Source organism: Schistocerca gregaria, chromosome 2 (assembly GCF_023897955.1).
Source record: "Schistocerca gregaria isolate iqSchGreg1 chromosome 2, iqSchGreg1.2, whole genome shotgun sequence".
In the NCBI taxonomy this organism is placed as follows: domain Eukaryota; kingdom Metazoa; phylum Arthropoda; class Insecta; order Orthoptera; family Acrididae; genus Schistocerca; species Schistocerca gregaria.
Window position 1 is genome coordinate 671,735,565 of NC_064921.1, and position 15,031 is coordinate 671,750,595.

The following is a 15,031-nucleotide window of genomic DNA, read 5'->3' on the forward strand; positions in this document are numbered from 1 at the left end:
CGCAGTGGTAACGGCACTAGGCTGATTAGCTTTGTGACTGCAAAAGACTTGTTTATAAGTAGTACTGATTTCGACAGGAAGAAAATATATAAAGCAACCTGGGTGCCTCTGGATGGGAAGACAATGAACCAAATTGACCACTTAATTATAGAGACAAGAATAAAGAAGTAGATACAAAATGTCAAAACGGAAAGAGATGCAGAATATGGATCATACCACTTCCTTGTCAGGGGAAGGATGAAAACAATATGGCGAGCCAGGAAGTACAAAATAATGCAGAGTCACTCTATATGAACAAGAGAGTTTGATTAAAGATAATATAAGAAGAACTTTCAAGACAGCACTGACAAACTGTTTTGAGGTTTTGAATGTATAGGAAGGAGATACTGTGGTAATTCAGAACTGGAAGGCAATTGCAGAGATCATTAAAGAAACAGCCCAAGAAGTAATCCCAAAACAAACTAAGGGGAAAAGAGTGTGGTTCAATGAGGAGTGTGAGGAAGCTATTAGGGAGAGATAACAGGCCAAACTTCTGTGGATACAAAGCAATACAAAGGAAGAAGAAAAATGAAAGTTCGAAGAAATATGACAGCAGACACAAGCCAAATTGATGAAAGCAAAGAGAAAATATGTAAAAAGCGCACTGGAGAAAGCTCAATAAGACTTTCATGGAAATAGGTATAAAGAACTTTATAGAAAAGTGAGAAATTTTAAAGGAGGGACATACCATCAACACAAATTGATAAAAGATGCCAATGGAAGAATGTTAACAGAAGATCAAAAACTAAGGAGAAGATGGGTGGAATACTTCAGATAATTACTAAACTCTGATGAACAAACCGAACTACTCGAGTTTGATGACCCAGTAACAGTAGACCCAGAATATCCTTGAGAGGGTGGAACTCCCTCTGAACTTCTCATGGTTGGAAACAAAATCCTCTGTTCCAAAATCCACAAGGTAATCAAGCAAATTTGGGCAAAACATGAAATACCAGAGAAATGGAAGGTAGCTGTGATATGCCTCATATATAAAAAGAAAGACAAATCAGTATATGACAACTATCTGGCATAGTGCTACTCGACATCTGTTATAAGATCTCCTCCAAGTGCCTATTAGAACAAATAGAACCTCTAGTAATAGACATAACTGGAGAATACCAAGGAGGTTTTCAAGCAGGGCGATCAACTGTGGACCACATTTTTGTCCTAAAACAGGTCTGTGAAAAAATGTAAGAATACAGCAGAGAGATATGTCTCCTGTTTGTAGACTTCAAGAAGGCTTATGACAGTATACATAGACCTAGCCTGATTAGAACTATGACAGAGTTTGGTATGCCAAAGAAATTGGTCAGACTGGTAGAGGTATGCCTAAATGACACAAAACTTAAGGTTAAGGTAGGCAATAAAATAACAGAAAGCTTCCAAGTTGTAACAGGATTATGCCAAGAAGATGGGGTATCACCTGTTCTTTCAACCTGACACTTGAAAAGGTAATGGGGGATTTCAATAAAGAAAACTTCCAGGGCATTCAAATTGGCAATGAACACATTACACATCTGGCCTATGCAGATGACATTGCACTGTTAGTATGCACACAAGAAAGTATCCAGACCTTGGAGTTATTGGCAGCTAGGATCTGTATATGGCTGTAGGAAGAAAGATCCAAAATGTTCAAGATTTACTTGTGAACCACACCAGGTATAAACATGTGAAAGAGTTCAACTATCTTGGATCAATTTTTACAGAAGTAACATCAACTGAAGCAGACATAAAAGCACGACTGTAGGCGGGAAACAGATGCTATCACTCTCTAGACCCTATATTAAAATGTAGAAGTGTTTCTCAACAACTAAAGCTACAGTTATGTAAGGCATTAATAATAACAGTAGTATTTTATGGTTTCTCAAACCTGGAGCACTCGAAAACAAGACCTTAACCGACTGCTTACATTTGAAAGAAAGGTCCCCACGAAAATATTTGGACCAGTCTGAGATCAGACTACTGGAGAATGGAGAAGACGCCGTAACACAGAATTAGAAGAGCTGTACATGGAGCCTAACATCTTGGGAGCGATGAGAAGCAGAAGACTGCAAAGGGCTGGACATTTAGTTAGAATGGAGGAAACAAAGTGGCCCAAAATTGGAATGCATTGGATCCCGTCAGGCAGCAGACCAGTGTGAAGACCTACAAGAGGTGGATTGATGGAGTGAGAGAAGACTTGTTGCAGCTGGGAGTCACAGAAAATTGGAGACAGATGGAGAGCTCTAACTGTGGTGGCGTGCGGTCCACTGGGCCTGATCGTGTGAATGAATGTATGATGATGTATTTAGGGAATGTTCTGAACTCATTCCGATGTTTGGTACACTTTCAGTTGATGATGTTGAGAAAATATTCAGCATTCTCGATGACTCTTATGTTTCACTTTCTAATGGAGAAGAATTAATTGATGCAGATGACCCAGAATATAACACATCCATTATTTCTGACAGTCCAGTTCCCGTAGACAAAAGTGATGTCAAAGAAGATGATATACCTCTCACTGCACTAACACCTAACCAACAGCCGACACCACCAACATCAGTGGCTTCTTGACTACAATGAAGGTGGAAGAGACATTTTTCAACTGAACATAAAGAGTTTTCCCAACGAACATTACCTCCAATAGACACAAATGAATTCAGCTACTTGCAATATTTTGAACAGTACACTGATGACACAATTTTGGAGTTAATGGTTGAAAAATCGAATCAATGGTACTTATTCCAAGAAGGCCACTCTCTCGAGTTAAACCTCAAAGAACTTAAAGTTATCATTGGCATTAGTATGGTAGTGAGATGCTTACAGTATCCCCACATAAGAATGTACTGGGAGAACATATGGAATTGTCCTAGATTCTATTTTGTTTCAAGGCAAAAGTACTTTCCCTGAATTGATAGCTTCTGGGTTTTCAATGGGCGAGTCTTCTCCACTCAAAAAGCATGGGCATAGTGGACTTTGCTGACAGAATGATGTCTTATTGTCTCTATGAGTGAGAACTAAAAAATGGACAATTAGGACCATTTTACATCTTCTAGATCTAGGTGTTGTCAAAGTGTTCCTAGTAGGAAGATGCCTCAAATGCAAAAATACAAGCTTTCTTTAGGAGAAATGCTTATCTGCAGTAATGAAGAAAACTCCCCGAAACCAATTGAAGATCCAGAAAATGAAAATGGACTTCAAGAACAATGTGGCAAAAAGAGGTGTATCCAATTTCCATGCCATGTGACAGCACAAGGAGAAGCAATGTGGCTTATATGCCAGAAATAGCTGGCAACAGACTGGAAAAAATGCAGAAAACCAAGCTGTAAAGGAAAAAACCAGAACTTCATGCCACAGGTGAAAAGTTTTCCTGTGTCTGTTCCTGAATTGAAACGGTTTTACTGAATTCCACTAGTATAATTGAGTCTGATTTGAACTGCTACTGCAGTGCCAATAGTTTATATTGTGCTAACTTTTTTTTTTCTACGACTACATTTGTTCATGTAATACGAGGGTTGTACCACAAGTAATGTTCCCTTATTTTTTACAAATAGAAAACACTGTTTATGGTTATTAATTTATACATCGTTGAAAAGCTTACACTTTTGTCTATTTTTTAACACATTCTCCATTTTTTTTGGACAAATTTTTGAAGATGGTGCTCCGGCTTTTGTATTCCTAAGTCGAATAAGTCTCCTGCCAAACTGTTGAGGAGGCATGTGACCTCTGCTTGGACTTCATCATCACTCTTGAAGCGTTTGTCATCTAAGTGTTCCTTTAGCTTGGGGAAGAGGTGATAATCACTGGGGGCTAAGTCAGGGCTGTACAGGGTATGGGGCACAACAGTCCACCCTGATTTCTTCAAAAGCTCCTGTGTTTGACGAGAGATTTGGAGTCGAGTGTTGTCGTGAAAAAGAACTACTCCCTTCGCCGTTTGTTTGAACTTGTTTGGTGGTGGTGAACCAGAGTGATGCCACTGATGAGATTGTTGTTTTGTTTAGGGGGTGTAATGAAACATCCACATTCATCTCCCATGAGAATAGAGTCCAATAACTTCTCCTTGTTGCCTCCCCCCTCACACTGTTCAAGAAACTCACGAGGACAGTCAAGGCATTGCTCCTTGTGTCCATCAGTTAATATCCAGTGGACCCAGCCATCACACACCTTGCAATAACCCAACATTTCTGTTAAAGCTCTTTCAATTGTGCCATGGGAAACCTCAAGAATGCGTTCAACAAGTTCACCGACAGTGACCCTCCGATCTTTGAGCAGCTCACTATTGATCTTCCAGACAATCGCATTCAAAACTGGCGATCTTCCACTCTATTCTTCATCATGAACTTCTGTACGACCCTCAGCAAAAACCCTGCACCATTTGTGGACGTGCTGAATGGACATGTACTCTTCACCATAAACCTGTCAGCTGCCGATGAATCTCCACAGGCGGTAACTTCCTTGTGTGGACAAACTGGATTACTGCTCAAACCTAGCACGGTGGGAGCAGTGATCAATACTTCCATCTCTGATGGCTGCCAAGTCATAGCGGAACTGCAGACAGGTGGGCTCGAGAGTGGGGGAACTGTCGTCAGATTTAGCCTTGCACCTTCATTGGGAACCTTACTTTTTGTACAGCCCTCATATTTACATAGTTTTGATTAATTTAGGCTCTAATATGGAATATGTTTAAAAATTGGGATACTTATGTGTATAACATATACACATATAACATATCCTGATCAGATAAAAAATTTAAATATGATTTAATATTTTACTAGCAGAAAAACAATGCTCTAGACTCAAAAGTCCACTATACTGTACCAATTACTCTAGAAAAAGCAAAATTGGAAAAATTTCTTGTTTTAATATGTACTTTACGTATATTTGGCTACATAAAGAGAGTATCTGCGATAAAATCAGATAAAAACACCTCCGGACCTCAGGATGTTAAGGGCAGGAGAATTCCAGGAGTGAAGGATAAGTTCTAAGAATTTACATATATGTAGTTTTAAAAAGCTGGTGCTGGAGAGAGGGCTCCAGATGGCACAGGTTGTAAAGCATCGATGGAACTTGAGGATATTATGCTCAGTAGCATTTTGTGCCATTTAGTGGTCAACTCTATTCTTTGCCACAATTTGATTGTGGGCATTCATTCTGGTGGGTAGCTGGTTGGTGGTCATACCAACATAAAATGCTGTGCAGAAATTGCAGCAGAGTTGATATCTGGCATGAGGGCTTTCATAGCTGTCCTCGTTCCCTGCCTCTTAATGGGACAGTATAAACCTGTGACAAGACTGGAGTAGAGTGTGCAAGGTTGGTGAATTGGGCAGGTATTGTACCTGGATCTACCACAGGGATATGACCCCTGTGGCAAGGAGTTGGGAGTGGGGGTAGCATGTGGATGAACTATGATTTTGTGTAAGGTAACTGGGCAACTCTGCCACTACTTTCATACTACAAATATCTATAATAATATTTAAATGTGGAATACTATAGCCGCTGTCATGTAAACAGGCATCTCAAAGTCATCTCACCATCTTATAGTCATAATTTCAAATGTTAGTCAAAATATTAAAAAAAAAAAACCATTAGATGTCTCAATTTTTAGTCTAGAATATGATGAAGTACCTTCTAAAAGAACCCTTTCCAGCATATGTATATTCTAGACTAAAAATTATTAGTCTAGAATATGATACGATGAAGTACCTTCTAAAAGAAAATACTTTCCAGCTTCCACACAAATATATAATTAACATTACAAGAAATTTTTAAGAAAAATAGTTTTTCCCTTCAGCCTGCAGAAAAAAATAAATGAATATTCTGAAAGTTTATAGATGCATATGATACACATTTCATCATTAAAACATAAAAGTACCACAATACAAAAAATAAAATACCATACGGGGTGTGAAACTGTTCTGCCGTGTATCAAAAAACGTCATTGCTGCTGAAGTTGTCTTCTGTTGGATCTTATAAAAACTTTGAGAGAGAAGATTATTAAGAAAACTATAAAATTAATTTTGGTAACACCTGAGACATCGTTATTGTATTGTGTCTCCTATTAATGCATTTTATTTGCGAGAGGCTCTGTGTGTGGCAGCATGCAAGTACCTGCATGCTGCTGTCAGGATTTTTGTTCCAATAGCTCGCCTTGTTACAATTGCTAATATTCCCTGCCTTCCAAACTTTTTTACTTGCAGCTCTTCCTTACCCTTCGCCACTGCAACCGCCATCCAAATCATTGATACATGCTATAAAAAAGTAACTGTAAGTACTTTCAGGCCACTACTTCCGCTGAAGTCTATCAAAATATATTTGTGCTTATGGTTTTATGAAAGTATACTACCAGGCTATTGATATCAGCAAGCAATAAGTGCTTTGTACACAAAAGTTTGTTCTAGTGGCTGCAACGTCTCTGCATTCCATTAAAAATTTATGTCTGCCATTGCATTTTCTGAATCAAAAACCAAGTGAGCATAGAATTCTGAGGCAGAATAATTTTTTTCACCATCATCATCCTGTATTTTTCTAGCCATCGGATACTCCCATCTGTTGCTGTAAGTTAATCTAAGTACAGTTCTATGTACTAATCTTTTTATCAAAATTGTCTAAGTCCATAGATTTCTGTTTTCAGTTGCCTTTGTTGGAGAATCAAAACACATGCTCACATCTAGAGATTCTGCTGACATTACTGTGCTGTTAATAGAGAATACAGTTGATTCTGAAATACCACAATGTTTTATTGTCATTTTATGTAGTTGTGCAAAAGTTTAATTATTCCTGGGTTCTTCATTGTTAGCAGTCAGTAGAAAAGTTCAGTACATTCAATACGATAGTTTCAGATTGTTTTCGAAAAGGCACATCAATGCACTGTCCCAGGGAGGACTGAAACCACACAGGAACATATGATATTGGACAAAAACACTGAGCATTCAGCTGGTGTTGACCTACTGCACAGCCAACAATGTGGCAACAAAGCTATGAGGCAGGTGAATCACAGGACTGTGGACTTTAAGCAGCGTGTGTGACCTTGAGGTGTATAATTTCTAATTTCGTGACAGCCACCATAGTCGGGAAACAACAACATTACCATTACTACAGTGACATACAAAATCGAATGTTTGACACAACAATATTTGTGACAGAAAATGGTGTAAGTTATTTTGACTGTCCAGGAAGTTTGCATGTTAATACCACAAATTATTTTTTTCTTGTGTATTACCTGTTACGCTCACTCAGCAAAGATATATGGCAGTTCCAACCACTCTCCAAGCCCATTTTTTCTGAGAAAACACGTGAACGGAGTTCATTCTCTTTACTGAAGTGTACAAATCGGATACAAGCTCTTTCTAACTGCTCTATAAGTTGAACCTGTTGACAAAATCAAATACTTATCACAGCCACAATCACTGGAGAATTGTTAAAATTAAAACAAAAGTACAAAAGAATAGATTCATTTTCTGGGAAACTTGATTGTGTTAGATTAGACAGAATTAATGAATTTGATAGTTCATCTCCCACTGTTTAAAATATCACTGATGCTCAATCAAAGTAACAGGAGATTCACTCTTATAAAAGTTTAAGTTGCAAACATGAGAATGAAAGGGCTGGCTGATATATTAAGCATCCAAGGGAAGGACAGACAAACGCTGAGAGTGTATAAAATAGTCAAATGTAGCTGAGGATAACACAAGTCTCTGGGCCAAAGAGAAGACTCATTGGTCAGGGGAGAAATAGAAGGCAGAACTGGATATCCACTTTTTCCACTACTATCCAAACAATGAAACTGTCAACTAATGAAATAGAATCTGCACTTGATAATTATTTCTGCTAGGTTTATTAATTCAAGGAATTAGTGCACTGTGACAGCACGATATAGCATGTTGACAGCTGCTTTCTGTATGCTGTGGAGGAAGAGATGTATGTTCCTTGACAACTTAGAAGGCAAAATTTGGCTTTAAAACAATTTAAAAAAGCTATGTGCATTTTTCAACAGCATCAGACCTGAAATTCAACTAAACCAGTTTTCTGAGAATCATTTTGTCATGACAAGCAGCATTAAGGAAATTGAAAGCTTATCTTCAGTTGTGAGAGATGTTGTCAATAGACTATTTAGAAACGATCACAGTTTTCAAATTTTAGTTTATCCACACACACTCACAGTAGGAAGACACTTGAAAGATAATTTATATCTGTGACTTTAGCCCAACACCCATAAACTATCATTACCATACACCACTATACAGTTATTATAGGAGGTTCAAACGAAATTGATGGAAACCAGGCAGATGCTGTTGAAAAAAAGTGCTTTTGAAGATGACTCATGCAGGAGTAGTAGTGGTAGTGAAATCAGTTGCTTATTAACCCTTGAGTGGGCACACTTACGTATCATGTGTACCAATCACACATAACATTGTCTTGTAACATTCCATCGTTGTTTTACAATTACGATCCCATACCTATTCCTTTATTGTGTTGCCAGATGTCCAAGTCAGTGCAATAATATAAAACAAACAGTGAGTTAGGGAGGGAGAACCTTACAATCTGTGCAAGAAAATGACCCAGTTACTAAGCTAACAACACAGGGCCACAATGACGTAGTTACATACAATATAATTAGTAATCAAATAATTGGTAGGCAGGGCTTTGATGCAACAGCAGTGTTTAATGGGGGTCATTACTGTGAGGTAACAATTGTATGCAGCAACAGAGTAATATAATGAAAGCTTATTTAATTATTGTTACTTAAAAAGCCCTCCCCCCCCCCCCCCCCCCCCCCCAATAAATCATGGACCTTGCTGTTGGTGGGGAGGCTTGCATGCCTCAGCGATACAGATAGCCGTACCGGAGGGGTATCTGTTGAGAGGCCAGACAAACGTGTGGTTCCTGAAGAGAGGCACCAGCCTTTTCAGTAGTTGCAGGGACAACAGTCTGGATGATTGACTGATCTGGCCTTGTAACAATTACCAAAACGGCCTTGCTGTGCTGGTACTGCGAACGACTGAAAGCAAGGGGAAACTACGACCATAATCTTTCCCGAGGTCATGCAGCTTTACTGTATGATTAAATGATGATGGCGTCCTCTTGGGTAAAATATTCCGGAGGTAAAATAGTCCCCCATTCAGATCTCCAGGAGGGGACTACTCAAGAGGATGTCGTAATCAGGAGAAAGAACCTGGCGTTCTACGGATCGGAGCGTGGAATGTCAGATCCCTTAATCGGGCAGGTAGGTTAGAAAATTTAAGAAGGGAAATGGATAGGTTAAAGTTATAGTGGGAATTAGTGAAGTCGGTGGCAGGAGGAGCAAGACTTCTGGTCAGGTGACTACAGGGTTATAAACACAAAATCAAATAGGGGTAATGCAGGAGTAGGTTTAATAATGAATAGGAAAATAGGAATGCGGGTAAGCTACTACAAACAGCATAGTGAACGCATTATTGTGGCCAAGATAGATACGAAGCCCACACCTATTACAGTAGTACAAGTTTATATGCCAACTAGCTATGCAGATGACGAAGAAATTGATGAAATGTATGATGAAATAAAAGAAATTACTCAGATAGTGAAGGGAGAGGAAAATTTAATAGTCATGGGTGACTGGAATTCGAGTGTAGGAAAAGGGAGAGAAGGAAACATAGTAGGTGAATATGGATTGGGGCTAAGAAATGAGAAGATGCCGCCTGGTAGAATTTTGCACAGAGCACAACTTAATCACAGCTAACACTTGGTTTAAGAATCATGAAAGAAGGTTGTATACATGGAAGAACCCTGGATATACTAAAAGGTACCAGATAGATTATATAATGGTAAGACAGAGATTTAGGAACCAGGTTTTAAATTGTAAGACATTTCCAGGGCCATATGTGGACTCCGACCACAATCTATTGGTTATGACCTGTAGATTAAAACTGAAGAAACTGCAAAAAGGTGGAAATTTAAGGAGATGGGACATGGATAAACTAAAAGAACCAGAGCTTGTACAGAGTTTCAGGGAGAGCATAAGGGAGCAATTGACAGGAATGGGGGAAAGAAATACAGTAGAAGGAGAATGGGTAGCTTTGAGGGATGAAGTAGTGACGGCAGCAGAGGATCAAGTAGGTAAAAAGACAAGGGCTAGTAGAAATCCTTGGGTAACAGAAGAAATAGTGAATTTAATTGATGAAAGGAGAAAATATAAAAATGCAGTAAATGAAGCAGGCAAAAAGGAATACAAACGTCTCAAAAATGAGATCGACAGGAAGTGCAAAGTGGCTAAGCAGGGATGGCTAGAGGACAAATGTAAGGATGTAGAGGCTCACCTCACTAGGGGTAAGATAGATACTGCCTACAGGAAAATTAAAGAGACCTTTGGAGATAAGAGAACCACTTGTATGAACATCAAGAGCTCAGATGGAAACCCAGTCCTAAACAAGGAAGAGAAAGCAGAAAGGTGGAAGGAGTATATAGAGGGTCTATACAAGGCCGATGTACTTGAGGACAATATTATGGAATTGGAAGAGGATGTAGATGAAATGGGAGATACGATACTGCGTGAAGAGTTTGACAGAGCACTGAAAGACCTGAGTCGAAACAAGGCCCCCGAAGTAGACAACATTCCATTGGAACTACTGACGGCCTTGGGAGAGCCAGTCCTGACAAAACTCTACCATCTGGTGAGCAAGATGTATGAGACAGGTCAAATACCCTCAGACTTCAAGAAGAATATAATAATTCCAATCCCAAAGAAAGCAGTTGTTGACAGATGTGAAAATTACCGAACTATCAGTTTAATAAGTCACAGCTGCAAAATACTAACACGAATTCTTTACAGACGAATGGAAAAACTAGTAGAAGCCGACATCAGGGAAGATCAGTTTGGCTTCCGTAGAAATGTTGGAACACGTGAGGCAATACTAACCTTACGACTTATCTTAGAAGAAAGATTAAGAAAAGGCAAACCTACATTTCTAGCATTTGTAGACTTAGAGAAAGTTTTTGACAATGTTGACTGGAATACTCTCTTTCAAATTCTGAAAGTGGCAGGGGTAAAGTACAGAGAGCGAAAGGCTATTTACAATTTGTACAGAAACCAGATGGTAGTTATAGGACTCGACGGACATGAAAGGGAAGCAGTGGTTGCGAAGGGTTGTAGCCTATCCGCGATGTTATTCAGTCTGTATATTGAGCAAGCAGTGAAAGAAACAAAAGAAAAAATCAGAGTAGGTATTAAAATCCATGGAGAAGAAATAAAAACTTTGAGGTTTGTCGATGACATTGTAATTCTGTCAGAGACAGCAAAGGACCTAGAAGAGCAGCTGAACGGAATGGATAGTGTCTTGAAAGGAGGATATAAGATGAACATTAACAAAAGCAAAACGAGGATAATGGAATGTAGTCAAATTAAATCGGGTGATGCTGAGGGAATTAGATTAGGAAATGAGACACTTAAAGTTGTAAAGGGGTTTTGCTATTTGGGGAGCAATATAACTGATGATGGTCGAAGTAGAGAGGATATAAAATGTAGACTGGCAATGGCAAGGAAAGCGTTTCTGAAGAAGATAAATTTGTTAACATCGAGTATAGATTTAAGTGTCAGGAAGTCGTTTCTGAAAGTATTTGTATGGAGTGTAGTCATGTATGGAAGTGAAACATGGACGATAAATAATTTGGACAAGAAGAGAATAGAAGCTTTTGAAATGTGGTGCTACAGAAGAATGCTGAAGATTAAATGGATAGATCACATAACTAATGAGGAAGTATTGAATAGGATTGGGGAGAAGAGAAGTTTGTGGCACAACTTGACCAGAAGAAGGGATCGGTTGGTAGGACATGTTCTGAGGCATCAAGGGATCACCAATTTAGTATTGGAGGGCAGCGTGGAGAGTAAAAATTGTAGAGGGAGACCAAGAGATGAATACAGTAAGCACATTCAGAAGGATGTAGGTTGCAGTAGGTACTGGGAGATGAAGAAGCTTGCACAGGATAGAGTAGCATGGAGAGCTGCATCAAACCAGTCTCAGGACTGAAGACCACAACTTAAAAAGTGATTTAGCACATATAATTGAAATTTATTTTATTAGTGTTTAATTCAACGAAGTCTGATCAGTGATTTTACTCATACATGTTTACCTTAAAAACATAAAGGCAGCTATTCCTTACATGTGAACGAACTATGCCATGTGCATGCCCAAGGGTTAAAAAATTACTTGACACAGCTATTCACATTAAATAAACAAGTATGTTGAAACATAATGTGTCAATGTCTGTGTCTGTGCCTGTGCCCCCGTGTGTGTGTTTGTAGAGAGAAAGAAAGAGGAGGAAAAGGGGGGGGGGGTCTTTGGGATCGGTTTCAAAATTCAGTAATTGTGAATGTGACTGATCTACAAAGAAGACTTCACGTAGCACAGGAACTTCATTTGAACATTTGAATAAAGGAAGTAAGAGCTCCAACTGTGCCATAATGGAAGAAGCAACAAGGAATTCTCATGTGAGTGATGGGAAGTGCACAGAGATCTTCTTGTTTGCACTCGGAAAAATCCTATGGAGCAATGAATAAAATAAATAAATAATAAATTTAAAAAATTCAGTTCAGATTCTCCCATCAGCAGATCTGAGAGATAATCAATCAAATATCTGTTGACACTACAGTAAAATAATCGTGTCCAAAAACTGAAACACTAAAGCAACACTCTATTTTCTACTCAGAAATGGAAAGGAAGGAAGGTTGGTGTCACACATTCTGTCATTTATGAGGCTATTAAAGATAGAGCAAAAGCTAGGACTGGGGAAGAATGAGGAAGGAAATGAACTGTGTCCTTGACAAAGGAAACATCCAAGCAGTTGTCCTGAATGATTTAGGATAATCTTAGAAAACCTAAATCTAGATGACCAGACAAGTATCCAGCAAAGAACTCTATTTTCACAATGAAAGTGCATGTCACGTCAGAATCACATACAAGTCATAATTAGTAATACAAACTATAAACTTTTCATTTCATACACATGGAATCTTTATTTTGGAACCCTTTTCAGCACTCTAGGCCAGTTTTACTCTTCTGTTCGTATCTTTCTCATTTAGTTGTCATCTTTGGCTGACTTAACCACACAACAACATGAACTTCTTCTATAAAGACACTGTTAATTACCACAATTCTTTCAAAGTATTAATTACACTTTATCTTATTATAAGGAGGACACACATATATAATTATTGAAATCTGCAAGCTTTCGGAGCCAGTGGCTCTTTCTTCTGGTAGAAGCATTGAAAGGGGAAGAAGAGGGATGAAGGGAAAGAACTGATGAGGTTTGAGATATAGGGAGAGTTTTGAAAAGTTGCCCAAACTCTTGGTCAGGGGAGACTTATAAGACCGGATGAGAAGGAAAGACTGGTTGTTAGGGACTGCAATGGATAAGAGTTGAAAACCTTGGAGTTTAAAGGTGGAAGGTAAGGTAATTTGCAAGACAGAGATTGTTGACAAAATATTGTCCATTACTTAATAAGAGTGGAAAACTAAGTGCACTGTATGTGGTGGTGGTGGTGGTGGTGGTGGTGGTGGTGGTGGTGGTGGTGGTGTTGGAGGGGATAGACAACTAAAAGGGAGAAAAGAAAGAAATAGTTACTGAGAAGAAATGATTACATTCAATAAATTAATGTAAATTAAGGTCAGGTTGGTCATATGGAAGAACAACATGTTGTAACAGCAGTTCCCATCTGTGGAGTTCTGAGAATCCAGATGGGACATTTAATAAAACTGGCATAGAAGTCAAGACTTTTATGTTGAAGAACATGTTATGCAACAGGATATTGTGGGTTGCCAATACTTGCCCTCTGCCTATGCCCATTCCCTCTCATGACTTGATAGTAGTCAAGTAAATTTAAAAGGCCGAAGTGTTTACATAATAAATAGTATACAACTTGTGTCATTTCACAGTTGTCTTTTTTTTGATAGTATGTTTTGCCAGTTCAATGGGAAACCATCACTGGAATCACTTCCCTAGACACTCATGCAGTGGATCTCTCTGATGAGGCTTCCCCCATGACAAGACCTGCCATAAGGCAGAATACAAAGTTCTTTTTAAGTTTGCCAGTTACATGGTTGGTATAGGTGGTGACAGGAGGGTGCAGTGGGCAAGTCTTACAGGGGGGAGGGGGGTACCATCACTGGTGTATGAGCCAATGAGTAAGGAAATAGGTGCAGAAGGTGCATATGGTCTGACAAGGATAGTATGGAGATTGGGAGAGTTATGGAAAGTTATTCTAGGTTGTTGTTGTTGTTGTTGTTGTTGTTGTTGTTGTGTGATGGGCAAAATGTTGGATAGAATGGATCCTATTCCAGGACATGTTTTAGAAAGTCATGGCCTTGTCGAAGTAGCTGATTGATACATTCAAGACCATGTAAACACATCTAGTGAATGCTGAGTTAAGAATGGTGTTATACCGGTGCAAAGATTCTGTATGTGAACAAATACATGCACGAGAGGGAATGTTTGATGTGGAAAGTATGGCAACTGTCAAAATGTAAGTACTTTTGTTTTTTAGTAGATCTGATCTCAGCCTTCACTGGAAATGATTACCCCACCAGCAAAGTTAAAATGCAGATTTCCAGGGCCATCACATCCAATCCTCATACAGCTGATACCTCCAAAAAATAACTGAAGAGTACACCTTTTGTCACTCATTACTATCCTGGTATAGAATGTATCAATCTGCTACTTCAATGAGGTTTTGAGTCCCTAAAATCATGCCCTGGAATAGGATCCATTCTGTCTGACATTTCATCCATCACACCTAGAATAGCTTTTCATAACCCTCCCAGTCTCTGCGCTATCTTTGTCAGGTCCTACACTCCTTCGCCCATTTCCTTTCTCAATAAGTCCTATCCCAGAGGTGGTCCCCACTGTAAGACTTGGCCTGTGCACCCTCCTACCACCGCCTATACCAGCCCTGCAACTGCAAAACATACTACCAAAGGAAGAGCCACCTGTGAAGCAACACATGTCATGTGACAGCTATTATGTAAACACTGTTTAGCGTTTT

The 15,031-nt window shown here is 39.0% G+C and overlaps 1 protein-coding gene across 8 annotated transcripts in view; it reads right to left on the reverse strand.

Moving 5' to 3' along the window:
* LOC126334718 (transmembrane protein 94) overlaps positions 1 to 15,031 on the reverse strand; it is a 461,078-nt gene that overhangs the window by 181,648 nt on the left and 264,399 nt on the right. For all 8 annotated transcript variants that reach the window (XM_049997238.1, XM_049997237.1, XM_049997233.1 and 5 more), the window contains one exon: positions 7,238 to 7,386. In XM_049997238.1, coding sequence (XP_049853195.1) covers positions 7,238 to 7,386 — 149 coding nt within the window. The remainder of the gene's footprint in view (positions 1 to 7,237; positions 7,387 to 15,031) is intronic.